Below are 24,400 nucleotides of genomic sequence, written 5' to 3'. Positions count from 1 at the left end.
TATATTTCAATATAATTTATTTTATATACTCCTTGAAATATTAACCTATTCTATTAAAACAGCTATAAAGTTCACAATTACATCACATTACAAGACATATTTAGATCTCACTATTACATTACAGTAATTACATTTTTTATTACCGTGCCATGGTCAGTTCTTATTCTTTTAAGGTCTCTTAATAAAACTCTTAAGTTTCTATAACCATAAAATAATATATAAGATTACATAATCTCAAAGAACAATCTTAAACTAGTTTAGTTACTTCTAAATATTAATCATAGTCCATACACGGCGTCAAACAGACAGACTGACAAACTGACTTAAGATCACCTGCCTCTATTATAATATACCTTTTGTTTATGTTTTCATGTCGCATTTGTTAACAAAAGAGGTTCTATTCTTTAGATTGTTACAAGAGTTTCGACAGCCGTCAGTGTTGAGACTTGAGTTCTCTGTGACAAGTTTCAAAGATTTTTTACCATTTTCGACCTTGTCATGTCATTAAAGCGTAGTTTATAAGTAATGTTTCTACGATTTTTATTAGAGAATATTTTTATTGTACTAGTACTATAAATGTTATAGTTTTTGATGATGTTTTTTCACTTTCACGCAAAAACTACTGAACGGATTTTGATGAAACTCTAATAGTAATATAGCGTATATATCAGAATAATACATAGGCTACAATTTATGTAACCATTTTGTATAATTTGTATATAATATAACTTTAAGCGGGCGAAGCCTCGTGTAGGCTGCTAGGCATTTCAATATGTCAGCAAGCATTGAAGCTGGATGTATCATATTGTAAACGCAACAGGTTGTGGGTTCGATTCCTACTCAAGAAAATAGGTTCCCTCTGCCTACCCTGCTGTGTACGGGATACATCTTGAAGCAAAAAAAAGAAAAAAGAAACACATTATAATCCAGTATTGAATATACAATTCTGTAGCGGTTAATGGCTTGCTTATTCACTTAACTGACCTTATATGGCGTGAAAGCTCCGCTACATTGTCGCCAGTAGACGATCAACTTAATATGGACAAGCGTACGCCTTGTATAACATTTGATCTCTAAAAATATGTTTATATTATACTAGCGGCCCGCCCGCGGCTTCGCCTGCGTGAACTACGTTATTATTAATTTCTGTCTCCATGAGTACCTATGTCCTATACCTAAGTGACGTCCATGCAAAATTTGAGACTCCTAGAATTTGTAGGAACGAAGTTTCATACAAACTTCAACCCCCTAAACAACCCCTTAGAAGTCAAATATAGCAAATTCTCGTCTTAGCAAGCACCTACGTCATATAAATAACTCCTTTGCAAAATTTGAGATTCCTAGCACATGTAGTTTCTGAGATTTCGTGATGAGTGACCTTTCGATTTTATATATATAGATGGTGGTTCTAATTTATGTGTGTTGATAAATTACTATACTATACTACAATTCTTCGTTTAATAGAAGCTTTACATGTTTTATAAGAGTCTTTTGTACTGAAAATTATTTTATTTATTATTACGTTTAATTAAGAAAATGCTAACTGGAGCGCCCAAGGTACATCAATGAATTTTTTGAACTATATTTACAGACTAAATATTCCATTGAGACGTACTTACATAGTATTAATGTGCTGTTATATGTGTGTTTTTTTATTAACAATTTCATTCCCCGGAGTGGAAATCGGACCCATAACAGTCGCCCTCTGGTGCCCCATGCACTACGACTGCCTTATACGTGTCAAAGTAAATATGCTGAAAAACTTTAAAATATTTATCTTATATAACATTTCATAATATGTACAATTATATTATAAGTGAATTATAAATAATAATTTCCTATTCAATTAAGTAATTATAAAAAGTCATATCCCTATAAGGATTAACTGGAATCAACTTTTCAAGATTTTGAATCATAATATGCATGATTTCTGTTATGTAACATTCTCGACAAATAAAACACTGGACAAGTGCGAGCCGGTCTCACTTCTGCATTCTCAACTTCGACACCAGAGCGCAAAAATTAAAATCTTAATTATTGAAATTTTATTTTATTAGTAAATATTGATATTCTTTTTGATTTCCTCAAGCGGGAATTAAACTCACAACCTATCGCGCTTACAGAACGCTTGTACCCCAGCGCGACGACTGACCTCAATAATGATAAATCATATTAAATTAAACAACAATAAAAATTTTGCAACTTGGCTCGTATAAATATAACTCTCTATTTGATTTTCTGCACACCCAGCTTTGTAGGTATATAGTCGATCGTGAATATGCATTAGAACCTGACATACTTTTTATGCAAGCGGTGTTGCAAAACCATATGGTGGAAAATTGTGTACTCAGGATGTGATACAATGAGTAATCAGCTCTTTTATCTTTACCTGTTTAAGGAAGATAAAGGAAGATAAAGATAGGAATTTAGTCCCACTCTTACGATATTAGTTTTGTATAAGCACATTTTTTTTCAACATGTTATAGAGGTAGTAATTATAACGCTGTATTCTGTGGGCATTGTTTGTTGAGTCGCGGTACTCAACGCCGCGCTCTCGAATAGGTATATAGCATTCCGATATAAGCACCGGGAATAGCGGTGTTTAAATTTATTGTTCTCACATTTTGTCGTCTTGACTTTTATTGTTTTGGCAGTGATTTTAAATTCAAAGCTCGATTGTCCCGAATATTTGGGTAATTGACAAATTTTGAACACATGCAAATTTAAATCTGCAATTTTACTTGTGTGCTGAAATAGAATAACGCTTACAAGAAAAATGCAAAATACATTAAGTTCTTTTTTTATTACTTTTGTTAAGTTGCAATTTATTTTTATAAGTATGACATAAAAACTCGAAGGCTTCAAAGCTCATCCGCTTTGTCATTATTGACGTACCTACTAGCATCATCAATAATACCAAATGGATTAAATGATGTCATAAATATACCTAAGCTGACACAAAATGGAAACTAACTAAAATATAATTAGAAAACACACAAACAAACTGGAGCATATTGGCAGGAAGGAATTTCGTGTGTTTTCCCGAAGCCGTAATAAAATTCTCGTAAATGTAAATTTTCAACGGCACATTAGCTTTTATCTTTCCTAGTAAACGTTTGGGCGAAGATCTAAAATTATCGTCACTAATATGACAAGCTTAATCTACGAAATTTATAGAGCCAGGCGTTTGTGCTGATGAAATATTTTTTTGGTTACAGAAATAGCAAAAGTTCGAGCCAGCTTATTCCAAATAAATGGAGTGAAAAAGGAACCACTCATCCTACCAGAGCCAGAAGGCATGGTCACCACACTCACAGAAAAAGTATATGTACCTGTAAAAGAACATCCAGATGTAAGTCTTTTTACTTTTCTTTGGCACTAAGATAGGTATTTTATTCTAATATATATTTGTGTCCCACATATGTTATTTAATGTTAATTCTAACAATAGTTCAATATAATTAACTATTGTTTGTCGGTTTCAAGTTAAAGATTTTCCTTTATACCAATGTCGTTCTATTGACATAAATTTTAATTTTATAAATATTAATTATCTGTTCAGCTATTTTTTATATGTTTTCACTATAATACAATACTACTTTGATATTTCTCTCTTTTCGTATCTTTCTATCCTGAGATAGACAGAACCACTGAGATAACATAAACGTGTTATATTTCTTTTTATATTAAATCTGAATTTAATATAAAAAGAAATATAACACGTTTATGTTCATTACAATACTAGTGTGCGCTATTGGAAACCGTCCAAGAGGCGCGAGTTCAAATCCCGCTACGTTCAATTTTTTATAAGTTTTCTACAAAAGTCTTTTTAATGTTAAAAATCATAAAATTAACAGAAATTTTTAAAAGTTACAATTAAAGTCAAATATACATTTGTCAACACAACTGGAACCTACCCGGAAGGTTTATGAAATAACAATAAATTACTGCACTACATACTTATATATAATGAATGGACTCTAATGAATGAAACGTAGCCGAGCCTTGGAAATAATAATAAGATAATTTCGACATCAGTGGAGCATACTGTACTTTTAATGGATGACAAAAAGAAAAAACCTCTTGTCAGACCTGTCGCGCACACCCAGTCCGTGTAGAACTATCTGACAAAGGCGTACCTACTTGAGCTATTACGTATAAAAATTTGAACATAGCGAGATTTGAACTTGTCCAAGAGGCGCGGATTCAAATTCCATATTCTTCTTTCCTAAGTATGAAATAACATTTTAAAAAAGTCAAAAATAGTTATTTTTATATAGGTTTAGTCAATTATGACATAAATAGAGATAAAGAAACACAGGTTTTAAGTTTTATTGAATGTTGTTCATATAAATAGAAATACAAGGTTGGCAGCTTGCTGCATTTGGTGACTTGTGTCAGGGCGATCTCGTGTGTCGAACTCGGTGACAGAGTGAGGTCCACCACCTCACCTATGCCGTCCATTCATTAGAACTAACATTATACATTTTCTATTAGAAGCAAAGGCCATTGACTCGAATGATTCAGTTTTAAAAGTTCTCTATATTAGCCAATATCAGATGTTAATATAATATGCCAGTCGTGGCGCAGGTATAGGTTGTAGGTTCGATTCCCACTCGAGGAAATTAAATATTAAATGTTAATATTTTTGCGCCTTGGAGTCGATACAAAACGAGGGGTTGAATTCTGCCACACAATGTCCGCAGAATTCAAAGGAAAATGGAAAATGGAGTGTTTAAACACTATGTTCTCCCTGCTTTGTGCTGGACACAGTGTGACGGTAAAAAATATTTATATATGTGAACAATATAGATTCGATGATGAAAGTTTCTTGTATATAAATTGATAGAACATTTTAGTTGGCAATAAACAAATTGAATATCAACTATTGATAGTCTAATATTGCTTTTTAAGTCTTCTTTATTTCTTTAGAAAGGCAATGACCTGAATAATGTTTTAAATATATATGTACCAATAATATTTGGATTTACTGGTGTTCTAAGCGTAATATATATTTAATAGTACCCTATAGTAATGTAGATTTAATCAAAATGGATTATTATTAAAATTAATGACATGCTATTAAAGAAAAAAAAATAACAAAAGTTAGATATATGCTTTAAATAATATTTTTAAATACAAATTATGACTAAAGAGGGCTACTGAGTTCTCATTAGTGATCGATTGTTGGCGCCATTCAATGGTAGTTTCCTAATATGGCATTGTAAGTTTGTAGATCTTCTGAATTATTAAATTTATTCGCGAGATTAAATAATTCTACATATATTTTACGTGAAGCCTCTAAATGTTTTTTTCAGATTCTATAATATTTATGATTAGTCTAAAAAGAATAAGGAAATAAATACGAAAAATAAATATTTTCCATACGTAGAATTGCACAATGCGCTTATAAATCGCGGCTTAAATTGCATAATATGGTAATTCATTGTAGATCAAAAGAAGCGTTCCGAGATATAATTTTATATGCAATCATTAATATATACTATATACATACATACATACATAAATATACTTAATGATCCTAGAACATTGACGTCATTACGGTTTTCTACACTTGCAATTTTTATAAATATTTTTTTTTAACTTCACGCTGTATCCCGCATATAGCAGGGTAGGTAGAGATAATCTAGTGTTAGAACACCGCCTGATTCATGTAGAGTGGTGGTCAAGGCTACGCTTGCCTCGACAACAGAGCTAAGAAATGAAAATTATAATATTTAATTTCCTCGACTGGGAATCGAACCTACAACCTATTGCGACTGGCCTGGCCTGGCCTGGACTGGCGAATGTTTATAGGTAAAAATAAATAGATAAGTAAAATTTAAAATGTACATACAAACGTTAACTAAAACAGAAATAGGATTGGCGTGCCATTCATATGTCGAACACACTGTCGAAACAATGCTACAAAATTTTAGAGCCTCGCTTACAGGAGACCATGACGAATGCACCAAAATATTTTTCAGTAACGACACCACTTCTTACATGCTATTTACATTTCTCAACGTTCCATATAGTTTATTTAATGTTTTCTAAATATTAGTGGAATATTTTTTTACGTTTACATTTCGCTATGCGATTTCTCAACACTTTGAAACAATTTTAATCTCACATTTTTTTCATCTTCACTCTGTATGTGTATGTTCCCGCAAATAGTATGGTAGGAACCTAGTGTTAACACACTCCGTTCCCTATTTTCCACTGAATTTTCAAGGCATTGCGTGTTGAGTGTTAGAGCTCAATGGCTTTTGCCATGGTACCTGAACCAAGGAATGAAAATAATAATAAATAATAATTCATTGCTCGGAGTGGGAATCGAACCCATAACCATCGCGTTAGTTACATGCATGTACCCTTGCGTCATAACGGTTTCAAATAATCTTATTTCAATTTGTAATGATTGGATATTTGTTATATATAAATTGCGTTTATAACATTCTTTCGTATGTACGCTTCCCTAATTCTGTTTTAATGACTTGTTTGTACTGGCAGCTTAACTTGCGTACGTACTCTAATGTACGATCTCGTTTGTCCTATATTTATTGTTAATGGTTGTATGATGTTCATATAAAATAAAAATATTATAGTGTAATACTACGCTATAAAACCAAAGTTCTAGATATTTTTGTTAAAAACCATTCTTCTTACTGTCAATGTCATCTTTAGTTTTTTAATGTGTTGTAAAATCTTTATTATTTTATTATTCTAATATTACTCTGTTCTCTACTTAATATTCATTTTAGTGATATAGTGATTTGCGTGACGAAACTTAACTTATAAAAAAACAAAGAAGAAAAGAATATTCTTCCCGTCGGAGATCTAATTTATTGTGATATATCCAAACCCTGATACAGTCAGTCAATATTGAACTGAACGACTAAAAATAAATATATGTATTTTCTACATAACTTGGAAAAGAAATGTATTAAATTCAAATTCTAATTCAAAATATTATCTATTCAAATAGACGAGATATATTGTAAGCACTTTTAAGTCGTCGAATGAACGTACAAAAAAAGCTACCACTGGCTTGGAAGGCTCTGCTGAAAACACCAGCTCGGAAGAATTAGAGATCCATAAAATAAATAATGTTAGTATAAAAAACCTGAGAAATCTGTAATAGAAATATAATGCACCTAATAAAGATCATAATTCCGCATAGATTACATTACCTCTATATTACATGTACGTTGGGGACAGGCTCAATCATTTCAACTAGTTGAGATGTTGCAAGTACTTAACCCGTCTCACTGGTTTCTCTTGTTGATACCTACTGGAGTCAATGGTTTTGTGGTATGTTTCATATATTTTCCTTATTTTTTGCTATATATATATATATGTTTTTTTTATATTAATAATTGTTCTCTGAAAAATATTAAAAATCTGTAAACATTTTCAATTGTATTGACTTAATAAAATGTAAACTTTTCCACTTTAACCGTTTATCCCGCGTGTATAAAGCTAGACATAGAGTCTGGTCTCTACTTTCCGCCCGAATCTCTAGGGTTAGTTCGGCATTCATTTATTTAGGCCAGATTTATTTTGAAAATTCCTGCCGAATTGGATCCTTTACAAGAATTGCGCCCTTTCTGCCAGCCAGTCAAGGCATGAATTAAACATTTAGTACTGAACACTGCGGACTGCTCTCCACCTTCCGCCCGAATTTGAGAAATTGCATAGTGAGTGGTGGATATCAACGTCCTACCAGAGAGAAAAAATGAAAAAAACAAAGACAAACAAACAAACAACAAACTGTAGATGTAAAACGACTGGTTGTGGGTTCGATCCCCACTCGAGGAAACGAAATATTTATTTAAATTTATATTTCCATTTCTTCTGTCTGATGTAGAGGCGAAGCACGATGTTGAATTCCGGCATTCAACACTGCTTCCAGAATTTTGTGGAAAGTGGGGAACAGAGTGTCTTAACACTAGGTTCACTCTGCCTACCCTGCTTTGCGGGTATAGCGAGTACAGCGGGATACAGCGGGTACAGCGGGATACAGCGGGTACAGCGGGATACAGTGTGAACCTGATTTTGATTTATGTGACTAAATATAATAAATATCCAACAGTATCTAATGATCTCAATTCCCCCCAGTACGTACCTACCATCAGCATCGATCAATATCCCGTTCCATGTCCTTATAGGGTCGCGTTATTAAATCTCACCATACCGGTATGCTCCGTTACGAAGTTTTTCTTGTGTCGTTAAGATTCTCGTTGATGCACTTCTGCTTTAAGACCAGTTGATGCAATAAAATGTTAAGAAAAATATTTTTTGCTTGCACCCAAGAGTTTTTATTATTATGCCCTTTTCGCTAACTAGTATGGCAAAGAGAAGTAATGTATGAAATTATAATAATCATGAGACAATCCATACCTATATTATAAATTCGAAAGTAACTCTGTCTGTCCGTCTGTCTTTTACGCAATCAGGGCCAAACCGCTAATTTAATTGTGATAAAATACTCATATAGAGATACTTGAGGGTCTCGGGATGAACATAGGATACTTTTTTTCTTATATTTGTAATATTTTCGATATATATCAATATATTAAAATACTTATTAATTTGACATGCAATTAATTCGGCCATGTTAATAACAACCCACCGTTGCTAAGCAACGATTTGCAAAGTTTGTTGTTAGAAAACGTCACCCAAAATGATCTTGCTTAACGCATCTCTCTATTGAAAACTGAAAATAATTTCATAAATATTCGTATAGTTCAAGCGGGCGTAGCCGCGTTCGGGTCCACTAGTATATCTATATTTAGTATGCATTATATATGTAAATATTCATAAAGCAGATTTAAATCCACATTTATCGTTTATATTTCAGGCACTCTTTAAAATTTAAATTAAACTAAGTTTCATTTTGCAATGTTTTTGTATGCACTTTAATATTTAATTAGCATTTTCTATTCCTCTTCTCCATATTTATGAGGGAAACTGCTACTCACTACGCAAAAACGTGATTGAACTCGTATAATTATTACAAACTACAGCGACTGTTGTCAATTTTACAACGCGATGATCATAAAAATAAAAATATAAAATAAAACATAAAATCTCCTGTTTTCTTATGCAAATCATAAATTTTAATTATAATTAGTAAATTTGTATACTGCGTTCTACATTTTTATTAAGAAAAAACAAGTTATATCTATGCTTTTCATAATTATTTTTATATTTATCGGAAACGCATAAAAGATTAAACTATGAATATATTAGATACCATTGTAGCGCAGTGGCACACTCTATTATTTTTATTTCTCTGCTCCAAGAAAACAGGATAAACATAGTGTATTGACACTAGATTCTACCTTATCTTGTTATGCGGAACAAACCACCACCTTATTCTGGAGTTAATGCATGTTGAGTGGCGGAACTCACCGCCGCGGTGCCTCAACACCAGAGCAAAGAAATAGAAATATAAATTTAAATAAATAGAAAAAAACCTGTGTGTGTGTGTGAAGCTGTTTTTTTTTATCTATTAAACCATGTTAATGTTAATACAAGCAATATGTGCTATATCATTCACGAGAGGGAAATCAATAGCCAAGTAGTTGAATATAGAACAGTTTAGACTACAAGGAAATCTAGAAACAAGCAATAATAATTTATGTTGGATGTATAAGCGTAAATAAACATTTTGAATACTATTTTTAGATTGTTTATTTTGCTTATTCTCAGTTTTAAGTCTAATAACATTTATTACATTAAATACTTAATGATTAAAGTGTTTTTTTTTGTCAATATCTACCGAGATTTAGCATTTTGAAACTTTTTGACAATTGAAAGCTAAATTAAATGGTTAAAAGTACATAGTGTATTTGTAAGTTTGTCTATTTGTTCGGATTAGCCATAGATTCCGAAATATTATTATTCATACAGTCAAATATCTTTAAATTTAGTTATATTCTTCAGTACCAATTCCAGTAATATGATATTTAAAATATTTTATACTTTTGTCTTATTTATTTTTAATTTTAGGTTAACCTTTTCACATTAACGAATACCGCGTTAACGAACTTTCATAAAGTCTGATGTGAGCCATTAACTTTGCAATAAACTTTGAATATGCGTAGGTGTGTCTAATTTCCGTCCTATTTATTATATACAGTACAGTATGATCTAGATGAAATGGCAAGTCTTGAGTCATCCGTACTATTTTCATATGTCTTGATTCCTAGATCTAAACTCGTTTTATTACATCTTATGTTTATGTAACATTTAAAATGCTCAAAATGATATAAAGTTTACAAGTTTCTTATTTGAAATGTTAGTGTTATTTTTGTAATAGGCGGCTGTCACGCTCCTCTCACAGTTCACTCACCTACCGTGAGACATCTCAGAGAGCCATAAGGGAAATTGGTTGGTGTAGAATTTAAAAATGTAGAATCGAAGGTTGAATGAAACACGTGTAAATGAAAACGAAAATAAATATAGTAATTTTCACATCATTGACAGCTTTAATTAAAATCGTTAAAATAGTGGATAGCTCGCAAAAAAACCCGTTACTCGTATTCTTTTTACCAGCTGTATAAAATTTTGTTATATTTCTGGATGAAACTAGCAAAATTAATTAATTGGTACTGAAATTTGTGTTATTAACAAATTAATAATAATAGGTTCTTATGTACGGTGTTGAGTTCACTCAACACGCAATGCCTCCAGAATTCGGTGAAAAGTGGAAAACGGGAGTGTCTGTACACTAAGTTTCTAGATACCCAACTTAAAGCTGAAAAAAATACGGACGGATCATCCCCCGTGTAAAAGTTAATAATTTTGTCCGTCTTAGTTTAGCCTATTAGCGTTATTTACATTTCTTTTTTCTTTACATTATTTACATTTCTCTTTACTTTCTTCGCGAAGTTAGGTAACCAAAAATTGTTTTTATAACAATAACAATTGTTATTATAAGCAATATTGTAAATGTTTGAGGTAACTTTAACCGCACCGCCGGTACAGTAAAACAATTAACATGTTATAAGCCTCAGCTTTCCTCGATAAATATACTATCCAAAATAAAAAAAAAAACATTTTTTTTCGATCCAGGAGTTTCTGAGATTAGTGCATTCGTCCAAACAAATTCTTCAGATTTATAATAATAGTAGGTACTCATCTATTACCTACATATATAATATTTATCCTGATAAATAACAAATACAGTAAGTACGATTAGATTGCACTTGACAGGTCATGGACCATAGCACCGTGACAGTAATTCTATACTATCATAAATAAATAAAATTACACGATCGCCTTTGTTGCGTAAATCACGTTTGTATATGATTTTCTTATATAAAACATAATATTCTTCTATGGTCATATAATAATAACATACTATTAAGTAGATCTTAGGAAACGAAGAAATAATAAAATGGAAAAACCATACTTAGGAAAAAGGTAAAAAGCCCTATGGTGATAATATGTATGTCCGAATACTATACTATAACTATAAACTGTATATTTTAAAAAAAAATCTCGATTAAATGCAAAGCGCGGCGTTCAGTTTTGCGACTCAACACGCAATGTCTCCAGAATTCGGCAGAAATTGGGGAACTGAGTGTTTTAACATTAGGTTCCCTCTGCCTACCCTGCTGTGTGCGGGATACAGCGTGAAGCTGATTTATTCTCGATTAAAACATCGTGGGTGCCTTTTTTAATAATCTGTTATAGATTTAAAGATATTGCGGTTATAATTGAGTCTACCGCTAGCTGATTCTACCACGCAAATGCATATGTACTTCTAGTGTAGAGAGTTCGAGATTGTTTTAAGTGTTGTATAGTGCTTATTTTATGTGTTCCACTGATTGCGTTATAATTTATATAATCAAAAGTTATCAATTACTTATTTTTTTTAATAAAAAGTGTCCTATGTCCTTTTAAATACCTGTCAGAATAGATATACAAAGTTTCATCATAATCAGTTTAGTAGTTTTGGCGTGAAAACATAACAAACTTATATTCACATTTATGATATTAAAATTGTTAATAAGCATTAATATGCATTTATTTTAAACTTTTTTATTTTTTCTATTTTCTTTGAAATTATCCAATAGTTTTAATGTTTATAAACTAATTTAAACATAGCTATAGTGTAGACAGGAAATGTTGTGGATATATTATTTTCCCTCACAGGTTAAAGATGAAAGGTTAAACATTGGACCTGGGTTACTCTAGAAGTGTGGCATTTCTCATGATGTACTCAATTCTTAAGTTCTTTTGTGAGGAGGAAGATTATATATAAAATATATTAATGTACACGTTTATAATCAATTAATCTTTCTTTAAACAAATTAGTAAATTCAATAAATATCATTATAGGTTCATCAGTTTCAGTTACTCAATACAAATATAAGCATATTTTTTGTTAGAGATTAAATTTTACATAAATATAAACAAAAAAACAATAAAATTATATTAACTATTTAAAAAAAAACGTTAGTTCTATCAACAAATTTGGTAATGAAGTATTAAAATAGTCAACCGTCTATTATTTATAATATCTCTAGATTTACAAGATAAATATAATATAAGATGTGCCAACATCGTCTTAAAAGGTTACTTTATGAAGTCATAACGTTCAATAGCACATTCCTAATAGCAAATTATTTTCGACATTACAGCAGTTAATAGTCAAAATATATCAATCTTCGTTTTAACGACTTTAACACTTACATAAAACTATGTAACTGTACGTTTCTTCATCAAAACCATCTGGTGATGGTGATTATCACAGAGGACCTCTTAAGATGGCTATAAAAAAGCAATTTCTGATAAATTAAAAGACCTCGTTTCTATATATTGTACCGAAATAGAGACATGTGCTATGTACTGCCTGTAACTTTAGACGTAAATTTAGTTTTAACGCAACCATAGAGTAAATTTTAGGTTTTTTTTCCATTTGAAATTGACAAAGAATTAGTTATAAACTAAATTTATTGAATCTTTATATGCTTGTTTATATGTATTAGTTTATATCCTTGAAGTATTGAAGTTTTATATCCTTGTATACTATAGTAGTAATGCTTTTACATAATGTCTAAGTAACATGAGGTTTTCTCGTTAATATGACAATAAGAAAACGATTTACATAATGATTTATTTATTTTCATCTAAAATTTCTATTTTTTTAAATAAAGTTCTAATAGGTTGGACTTACAGACTAATTTAATATTTTTATACCTAGTTGTTTTCAATTTTATTTATACAATTAAAACTGTCAGTAAAAAAAAGGCACCGACAACATTTTTTGAAAGATGGCAAAGTCCATTTAATATATTTTTCTATTATTATAAAAACATTAAAACGTGCCAGTAATTAGGTTAGCAAATACAGACGCCGCGGCGGGCACACGTGGGGTTCGTTAGTGTGAATGAACAGTATTGGTGCCAAAGGAGCAATCAAAGACGCGAGAGTACCGTCACTACTTTTTACAGCTTCGTAGTTTATTTTCGGACACTATGTTTATGACTGCCACGCTATGTGTATTAAATAACAGTGATTGACGCCAAAACGACGTTAGATGTTTAGATGGCCTTATGTTTTCATAACTATTTTTCACAAGTAAAATATTATAAAAACTCAGTTTTTCTTCAAATATATAAGTAATTGTTGAAAAGTTACGCAATTTCAATTGCTTTAATATTAAATTTACTTTATTAGATATTAAATTTATCAATTTTCTTTCATTGGTATGCTTTAGAGCCATAAACAAGAGAATCTAATTATAAATTACTGCTATTAAATGCTATTGGCTAGAGGATGGAACTTAAAACAATATTAATTCGTAATTTTACTACCTTTAATTTCATTTCAATACAAATATTTCCATAGATTCATCTTGAATATACTATAGGTAGGTATTCTAAAAACAAATACGAATCTAATATATAAGATATATCTAATATATCTAAATATATTAAATCAACTCAAACTACAATCACTTTAGAGACATCAACGTAATGACATTAAGCCAGATCGTGACAGGCGCCAGGACAAATATCTTATTGTACTTGTACCATTAAAAATGATTTATCCCAAGAAATGTTTATGACGTAATGCCATTTTGTAGTTTCACGCTTTATCCCGCACATAGCAGAGTAGGCCTAGAACCTAGTGTTAAAACACTCAGTTCCCCATTTTCTGCCGAAATCAGGAGGCGAATTGAGTGGTATTTCCTCGAGTGGTAATCGAACCCCTAACCAGTCGTGTTTATATTCACCAAGTAAACATTAAAAAACGTGTTATTTGTACAGTTCTATCGTTAAAGCCTAACATTATATGGATTATGTATGTGTGGTACATAAATAAATAAATTATAATAAATATTAGCAGACACACCTAAGTTAGTCAATTACAGATATTATCGAGAGATATACGAGTATTTACATATAAACAGTGGTGATAAAAGAATTAATTATCACTTATTTGTTTGCAGCTATATGAACTTGAAGGTACAGAACCTACTAGTTATTGAACCTACTAGCAATTAGCTATTAGCTATTGTCTATTTATATTTTTTAAGTTAACATTTTAGAGGACAGTCGTGGCTCAAGGACAATCAGCGACAAGTTGGGGATTTGATTCCAAATCGAGGAAATGAGTGAGAAAGAGAAAAGAAAATGAGGAGCGGAGTGTCTTATCGCTAGGCTCCCTCTGCGTATCCTGCTATATGCGGGATACAGCGTGAAAACTAATCTAAACCTCATTTCCAAAACATTTTCATTAGAGACACCAATTGCATACAATACATGTACACTCAGTACAAAATTAACAGAAACAACTTCTATCGCCACCGGCAACTATCGGTAACGCACGTCGTGACCAATCTATACATTCCTGAACTACTAAACAATAGAACAACCTATTTGGGGGTAAAACATGCTTTATTACAATACTATAAAGTTTAAATTAAGTTGTAATTTCTTGCTGGCGTGACAGATCATAGGACAATTATGTTGGATTTAGCCCATCAAGAATTGCTGTACGAGCTCGTATAGATTTGAAATGCAGGTGTATTCATATGGTACAAGTAAAGTAATAGCTTGTAATCAATAGCGGTCAATAGTTCACACAGTAAGCCTTTGATCTACAGTAAGTGGATAGTTGGTTTACAAAGCAGATGATTCTCTTAGCAGCAAGTAGTAAAACTGACATAGTTTAAAAGATTTCATTAAATTAAACCAGATTCACGCTGTATCCCGCACACAGCAGGGTAGGCAGAGGGAACCTAGTGTTAAGACACTCCGTTTCCCACTTTCTGTCGAATTCTGGAGGCATTGCCTGTTGAGGAGCAGAACTCAACGCCGCGCTATGCCTCGACGCCAGAACGAAGAAATTCAAACATAAACGTAAATAGATATTTCACTTCCTCGATCCTATTATAAAATTAAACAACGTGGAATACAATAAACGTTTAGGCCAGTCGTCTCGAGGAAATTAAATTTTTGACGAGACAAAAACGAGAAAAAAATTTAATATTTCTTTTTCTCGACACGCAGTGCCTCCAGAATTCGGGGGAAAGTTTAGAACGGAATATGTCTTAACCTTTAACTATGGACGTGATTTTTTTATAACATACATATGGACGTCGGGTCTGTCAGACCAGTGTATTTATTGGTCATATTCCGGCTGTTTTTTAAAGGAAGAAGACAATTTTATGTTTTAGTTTACATGAATAGCCTCAAATCAAGCAAAATCAATATAAATAAAATCGCTTTTTATTAAAGTTTACGCATCACAACGATTTAAGTAACTTAAAGTCACAATTTCAGTCTTTGGCCACATGGGATGACTCTTAAGAAAATAATACTATAAAAAAAAGACAGATAATAAAATAAATATTTTTTTAACAAAATATAAAGTCTAACAAATAAAAAAAATAAAGAAATTACATCTTATGTTATAAAATAAAAATTTTGACAACACCTCAAGATAAGGTATTATTGAACATCGATACACAATGGCTTTCAACATTGTAGGCTAACAGGACGATTGCAGTCAACATAAGTATGTGTTGTCTTTCTATATATCTTTTGGGGGCAAAGTATACATGTTTTTCAAGAACCCAAAACTATTTTTTTAGCTTCATGTTCAATAAATGATAGATCAGATCGCGAAACGCGAGTCAAAGTCATTCTCAATTCTTAGAGTAGTTTAGTATACGAAACGCGTCTTTTTATTTGATAAAGTGCTATTTTCTTCATAAAATGTCGTCGTCCAATTCTTTTGTTTGATGTTGATTATAAAGTACCGATATTTTTGTCCCTGACGTGCTAGGTCGATCATTTTTTTCCATTTTATCATAAAAACTAAAAAAAAATAATCTTTTTTAGGTAAATAATATTTATATTACTAAAATATATAACAAACAATGCCAAATAATATATTATATAAAACAATAAAAACATTTGAATACAAATAATACAATTAAAATATTAAAGTATATTTTGTAATATTATAAAAATATATGGCGTTTTGAAATCATTCATGTATGGGAAACATGGACGTCGGGTCTGACAGACCCAGGCTTCGTTTAGAAAGTTAAATACTCACGTGTTTTGAACCCAGAGACACAACCACTGCTATCTTCATTCATTTTGTCATTAACACGAAAGGTACTGAGAGACTCAGTGGCGGAGATCACCGAGAAGTGGCCGATTTGTAGAATTCGTAGAACTGTCTGGTCTGTCAGACCCGACGTCCATACTTAAAGGTTAATGAGAAAGGAGTATTTTACTCTTGGTTCCTCAGTTCTCTCTGCCTACCTTGATATATGCGGTATACAGCGTGAAGTTGAAGAAACCATCTAAGAAAACAAGTGTTTTAAATGTTTATTTTTTTAATATTGTTTTTATATTCAATAATAATATAAACGGAATATTCACATGCGATTCTTCCTTGCGCTTCATCCTAACTGCGGTAGGTGATGCCATAAATTGAAATAAATCACCACATAAATTTAAATCTGTTTTCTTTTCAAAACATAACTTTGCAGAAGATCCAATCTGAGAAATCAAAACAGGCTGAGTAAGTGCATTGCATGTGTGGAGATAAGAATAACTGAAAAAACAAAGAGCTTTTAAGTCGCTTCAAACAATTATGGCATTAAGATATAGGATGAAATGTTTACAGAAATAATATAATGTACGTTTATTATTACAATTTTAGTTATAATTAATAGGGAATCGTCATTGATAAGAATTTCTTTTGATATGCCGATGAAAAGAAAAGGATGTTATTAATTAAAAAGAAATATTTTCATTTTTTTTGTGTGATTTGAAGAATTCGGTGAGAAAAATCTTTTTTAGAAAACATAAAATAATTAATATTAATAAGTTATGCCAAATTTAATTTTAATGTTTCGACACAGCTTGATGAGAACGTACAACTTAGTGGTAAGAGCGCTTGTACAGGTTTTCGAGAGGCGCGAGTTCATATACTGCTACGTTCAAATTTATATACCTTTTCTTAGTAAGTAAAAACAAATATTATTTACTTTTCTGATACGTTAGTCCAGGTTAAGAATATTAATTGAAAAAAATATCCAATGCGAGTGCGTTATCAATGGCGGCTTTGTATGTTATTAAGGTACAAAAGTACTAATTTAGTACAAACTATGAATCTCTATTGAACTATTATGCCAATGTTATACTGTTGTGATAATTTTACCTCATACATCCGGTGCCTAATAACATAATATTACGCGACCACGTTATCTCACCATATATAGTATATAAAATATTATTCTAATTGTTATGGTTAATGATATTTTACTTCAAGCTTTATTATTTAAACATATAGGTCTTGTCACCTTCAACTCTATCTCATTTCTTTAATTTGAAATCATTTTTCGTAATTAGGTACTACAAATTTTTTTTCACCTGTATCCCTCTTGTAAAAATCTCTCTCTATCTCTCTTAAAAATCTCTCCTTCCCATTTTCGGCCGACGTCTTGAGGCATTACGTGTTGATTCATGGAACTGAACGCTGCGCTTTGCCTCGACAATAGAGCGAAGAAATGAAAATATTAAATACTAGCGGCCCGCTCGCGGTTACACCCGCGTGAACTATGTTATTATTAATTTCTGTCTCCATGACTACGTCCTAGTGACGTCTATGCAAAATTTGAGACTCGTAGCATTTGTAGAAACGAAGTTTCATACAAACTTTCGACCCCAAAAACAACCCCTTAGAAGTCGAATATTGCAAATTCCCGTCTTAGCGAGCACCTACGTCCTATAAGTAACTCCTATGCAAAATTTGAGATTCCTAGCACTTGTAGTTTCTGAGATTTCGTGATGAGTGAGTGACCTTTCGATTTTATATATATAGATAAACCATATTAAAATTATAAAATCTGAGTGCAGCTATAGAGCAGTGAGTGTAATATATATTCAGCTACAAAATAGTACCGGCTTGTGCAATTGCAATTGATGTTTATCGATTAGATGCACCGACAGCGAGGGCGTTCCCGCCCAAGAAGTCATTATTCATGTTCGTATACAATATACGAGTATATGTACTTAGATAATATGAATAAGTTGTTTTTGTTAAATTAACCAGACGTGTAATTATAGACGCAACCGTTGCGTTTGGGTGGTTGCTAGTTGTGTAGATATGATGGTGGTGGGTTTGTTTTTTTTTTGAAACATTTACTTCTATTCTTTGTATTTTCCATTCTTAAATATAGATCTAAATTATTTTTTTTATAACCTTAAAAAAACTGGATTGACAAACAAATATATTTTGGGGAAACTTAAGCTTTTAATTTACATGTACGTCGTTTCCTCCATAGCCAAGTCCATAGCTTGTGCTTCTGAAGTACATCAGGAATAACATGCAACTACTTCCAACTAACTGCATCATCGTAACTCAGATTGAGTTATGATCGGCTAGGAAGCATTTAGAATGTCTAACCTACATTCTGTTGCGACCAGTGTGTTAATTGGTACGAGCACTCAGCGTTGACCGTGGCGACCCCTTTGCAGGAACATAATTTATTATAATATCAAAGAAATCGTCTTAATATTATTTTTTTATATTAATTTTAGTTGTTCCTATTCTTAAATATAATAAAATTAAATCAGCTTCACGCTGTATCCCGCACATAGCAAAATAAGTAGAGGGAACCTAGAGTTAAGACACTCCGTGGCCTCAAAACTTCCAATTCTTTATTTCGATTTTATTTAAATCTAAACTTTTTAAAGCTTAAATTTAGATAAATTCGGTCAAACATTTCATTCGGTCAAACATTTCATTCGGTCTGACATTTTTCTGGGATAATCTAATATAAGTATTTATAATAATCACGCAATAGCTACAGCAATTGTTTTTGTACGTGAAACATTGTTCATTTTTGAAAATACTGTAATCACTTTTGTCATGAAAATATTAACGACTAGTGGGAAAACGAATGTGGGCAGTACGCCAACTAGTGCGACGTTATTTCAACATGGCGGTGCGTCCGGCCGAGCTTCGTTCGCACTTGGGAAAAATAAAATCGCATTATTATTGACGCCTGACCGACCGCTGAAGAAATCCAAGCATTTAAAATGTGTACGTACATTTTGGATTCCCATGATATTTTTAAAAGTGAACGAGAATTCTCGAAGAATTGTAAAGCTTTTAATGTTATTTAAGTTCAACTCTTCAAATTTGATGATTTCATGTCTATAAATCTGCCTTAGCAGGCAGAGGGAACCTGGTTGTAAGACACTCCGTTCCTCACTTTTCAATTCGGAAAGCATTGTGTGTTGAGTGGCGGAACTTAACGCCGCACTTTTATCTCGATACCACAGCGAAGTTTCGAGCCACGACTGGCCTCTGTCTATAGGTACCTTTGAAATAAATTGTAAAAGGCTATGAATGCTAAAGTAAATAAACATTGTTTTAAGTAATACTATAAAAACAATTGTAGTGTTCCTGCCATGGACGAAAGTAGCTGGACTGAGACGAAAAACAACTATATAGAATTTTAGACGAAACACCGAAATGTATTGTTCTGTCGTTACCACGTCTCATATTTCTTCCTAAATTCATATAAGAATCGTATTTCTTTATGGATTAATTTACATATTATATCAACATATTTGAAACTGATATAATTTAGTTTTTATTTTAACATCAGTAAATCTCTATGACATTAATAATTAAAATGGACATGCGAGACAAATGTGTAGGTAAAATTTCATGCATCATTTATTAAAACGAAATTAGTTTTTATTCAAGCGATATAAGCTCGTCTAAGAGTATAAAAGAAAATAGTTGTTATGATTTACTGTTAATATTTTAGTTGGCGTTCTTCCAATCATTTCATTTCTCACTTTGTACGTAGAATGATTCCCGTTCAACGTACCTACATGCGATAGAGCTATAAAATGTTGTTAGAATTTTTGGTAATTGTATTGCAGTGAAATTTCCAGATTTTACGTTTTGTGTTCGTTGTAAATCGTATTTACATTTTACATCCTTCTTTATTACTCCGAAATTGGTATGAAATCCATACAAAAACATTAAACAATATTATTAATATATATTGGAGCTCTTAAAGCACTTGTTTGTACATTTTGAACTAAGCTTGTTTTGAATTATTATAATAATATTCCATACTAAAATAATATTTTACTTATTTTACAGTTCAACTTCGTGGGACGAATTTTAGGACCCAGAGGTATGACTGCTAAGCAGTTGGAACAGGAAACCGGATGCAAAATTATGGTCAGAGGCAAAGGGTCAATGAGAGACAAGAAAAAGGTAAATTTTGTATATTATATCGTTATTAGAAGAATTAAATAACTATAGATTGAGCTTTTTGTTATTTGTTTCATGCAGCTCTTCGTGGAAAATAAATCAGGTTTACTTTATATAATACTCTTTCTAAGACAATTCTTATGAATCGTGCGTCAACTAATTCCATGAAAATTACTATACATCCTTGTGTGAATGTGAAGAATTTGTAAAACTTAAGTAATATATTTTATAACTAAATCTAATTTTAAGTTGTATTTTACTTTTAATTTTCATAAGTATTTCACATTTACGAGCGTATTCTAGACTGTAGACATTCTTGGCACTGGTCTTCCTTTTTCTATCCCAATAGTTGTTCATATAAATTGGGATAAAGCTTCTCCTAAGTATTACGTGTCCAGTGATTTATTGCTTGGGTATATTCCAGGAGGATGCGAACAGGGGTAAGCCAAATTGGGAGCATCTGGCTGACGACTTGCATGTACTGCTCACAGTAGAAGATACAGACAACCGAGCAAAGCTAAAGCTCGCTAGAGCTGTTGAAGAAGTAAAACGTTTGCTGGTGCCCGTAAGTTTCCAATTTCAATATTCCTGCCTTTTCCATATTTTTAAGATAGGAAGAACTCAATTTTGAAACACGCTGTTCTCCTACTGCGCCTTAAGCAACGTTGGTAAAAATTAGGTATACTCATCTTATAAGCTAAAACAAAAGTCATCACAGTCAGTCAGACATATCACAACTGCGCCTCGTTGGCGTCTAGTTTATTATTAAACTTTTGGCAATGTTTGAAACATGGTTTTAAGAAAATCTTTGGTTATTTTGTATACAATGTATGGTTCTTATTCTAAATTATTTAGTAAACAATAAAAAAGATTTTAAATTAATATGTTACTAGTTTTTAGCACTTATATAATAAGTATCTAGAGGCAACATACAAAAGAATGATCTCAGTTTGAAACATCTTTGATCTGGGAAACTTATGTTTTGAAATACCCGACTAATATTTTTAAACAAGCTTCACGAATATATCATAGAGAAAAGAATACAAATTATAAGCATTCAGGTCAACAATTAAATAATTTACCGACATAAATATTTTTTAGACAGAACTGTTTAATCGTTTAAATTATAACTGCGATTTGTTATTTAGAAGTAAATGTTTCTTTTATCTCTTGTAATATTGAAATAAACCATAGTGTACAATTGAATAGGTTTATATAACAATTATTTAATTCCGAAATCTGGAATTAAATAACAAATAGTGTCTGAACACTAGAAGAGAGGAAAAAATATAGTAATTAAAATTGTTAGTGTAAATCAAAATTCTTGTTAGTTGGCTGGAAATTTATTTATTTAACAACCAATGCATTCAGATTTCAGCAGAAATCTGCTGTGCGCGAAGCTGTCTTTGTTAATTTAGTTCATATTTTACCAACAATTGTATTTTGTCTTCACAGCAAGCAGATGGGGAAGACGAACTGAAGAAGCGTCAGCTTATGGAACTCGCCATTATAAACGGCACCTATCGCGACTCTAGCACGAAAGCCGTCGTGCCCGTCAACGGTCAGTGCCTAATAAGTATGGTCGCATTCATGTTTTGTCACTAACACTAACATACAATTAAGTAATTATATTTTATAAGTGGAAAAGGAATGGAAAAAGCGGTATGCCATTGAAGTTGATCTCAGAAGCAACCATTTGGTCTTTCTTCTTCTTTTTTATAAATATGTCTGTTTATTTATATATAAAGAGTTGGAAGATTTTTAATATTTTCTTATATATTTAACTTTATAAAGCAACACTGAACACGTTTTCTTTGTTTATCTTCTAACCATTTTCAAATTTTACTAGTTTTTCATTTGTGTGTAACCTTTTTGATCAGAAATGGGGTTTTGTCTGATGTAATAGTGTATATATTTATATTTTTCTAACTAATATTGAATCTTTAATGGAAATGGAGTTTCTTAACACTAGGCTCCCAAGTTCTCTCTGCCTACAATGCTATAGTGCGGGATACAGCGTGAAGATGGAAAAATAATAAAAAAGTTTTTTTGTTATGCAATGTGTAATTAATAATTTTTTTAATGATTCTTATTGGGATGGAGATATTTTTTAATATTTAAATGAGATTGAAATCAATCATCATCAATCTATTATATGTAATGTATATAATCATGTCTCTCACACCTTCGAATTATTTCATGTGTTTGTTATTTAACGATCATTTCTGTCTTTTGTCCGCAAACATGAGTCATCTAACTTGAGATGACTAACTTAATTGATTTGTGGCATGCTACGGTCGTTAACTATTAACATGGGTGACTTCATTGCGACCAACACCATAATATTTCGTTTTAATTTTGATTTTAATTTATATTTTTTGTGTAAAGTAAAATTTTGAAAATATATCCCTATTCTGTTTCTCTATTAAATTAAATGCTGAAATAAAATTAATTTATTCACATTAAATTGTAAATTTAAGGAAATTTCATCTGAATCAGTCCAACCAAATTATTAGTATGCCCTCAAAACCATCAATGTGCTATGTAAACTTAAAATAACAAACAAACTTTAAAATCCAATCAAAAACATAATCTGGGAAAGGCTAGTATGATAATATAACCATTGATAATAAAGGTGACTCCACAGCGGACGAAGAGTGGCGTCGCGTTGCAGCTGAGACCCAGCGACTGTTGGCACCAACTGCAGGAGTTACCGGTGTCGGGAGTGTCTTACGTACTTCCGCGCCTTTGGGAGCTCCCTTGATTCTATCCCCACGTATACAAGCGAGTGGGGCTCAAGCCGGGCTTATTAATGGTAATGGAGCTGCTGCAGGATTGATGTCTCCAGGGGAACCAGCACATCAACTTATATATTCTCCATATGCTGAATATGCCAACTACGCTGCGCTGGCAAACCCACTGTTGACTGCTGAGTACGCGGCTGCTGACCATACGGGTGGGTTATTCGCCCGTTGATTTTATAGTATTTGATAACATCTATACTTTAGGTACCGATAGCCAAGATTTTTTTAATGTATAAATAATATTTTTAAAGGAAAATATTTATGCAATTGTATTGGTTATATATATTTTTTCAATCGTATTTTTTAATTATATGTAGTTGAAGTAAATTAATTTATTGGAAAAATATATAATTAGTTAACAATTTCAAAATAGATGTTATCAATTATATTGATATACTAACGCTAAAAGGTATCGGGTTTTTGCATACAAAACGTCCAGTAGACTCAAATGTAGTCAATATCGTTATAATTAGGTTAATATTAGAGAAATTTCAATATGAGATTTAATTTTTGTTATCGTAAGTGAACTAACCGCACGTTTTTGAGTTTATTTGATAAAAATTATTCAGTTTCTAAGCATGCTTATTGTTTTATACAGAATTTGGCTTTTCTTGCCTTTAACCTCTACTTACAATGTTACCCCATTAAATATATACCAGAATACTCTTATTATTAGATTCTTAGCTGAAATAAAAATTAGTTACGGGCTACATATAAAATACGGTACGTGTTGTTTAAATATGAGCTGTTCTTGAAAAAACCACTGTGTTAATTTAAAGCACTGTCAGTACTGAGCTAAATTTGAAGAAAAAA

At 31.7% G+C, this 24,400-nt stretch overlaps 1 protein-coding gene across 8 annotated transcripts in view; it reads left to right on the top strand.

Annotated features, from left to right (window-relative positions):
• how (protein held out wings) overlaps positions 1-24,400 on the top strand; it is a 62,049-nt gene that overhangs the window by 30,253 nt on the left and 7,396 nt on the right. For 4 of the 8 annotated variants that reach the window (XR_014879447.1, XM_085207387.1, XM_085207388.1 and 1 more), the window contains exons 2-6: positions 3,219-3,352; positions 20,670-20,786; positions 21,208-21,348; positions 22,239-22,359; positions 23,419-23,739. Coding sequence is in view for 7 of the 8 variants with exons in the window: in XM_085207387.1 (XP_085063513.1) it covers positions 3,219-3,352; positions 20,670-20,786; positions 21,208-21,348; positions 22,239-22,359; positions 23,419-23,739 (834 nt within the window). In the remaining variant the exon portion in view is untranslated. The remainder of the gene's footprint in view (positions 1-3,218; positions 3,353-20,669; positions 20,787-21,207; positions 21,349-22,238; positions 22,360-23,418; positions 23,740-24,400) is intronic. The other 4 variants (XM_085207391.1, XM_085207393.1, XM_085207390.1 and 1 more) reach the window with 3 other exon arrangements.

This window comes from Heliconius melpomene, chromosome 3 (assembly GCF_056956725.1).
Source record: "Heliconius melpomene rosina isolate 202511_hmr_F chromosome 3, ASM5695672v1, whole genome shotgun sequence".
Lineage (NCBI taxonomy): Eukaryota > Metazoa > Arthropoda > Insecta > Lepidoptera > Nymphalidae > Heliconius > Heliconius melpomene.
Note: the sequence above shows the minus strand (reverse complement) of the source record. Positions and strands in the feature narration are given on the sequence as shown.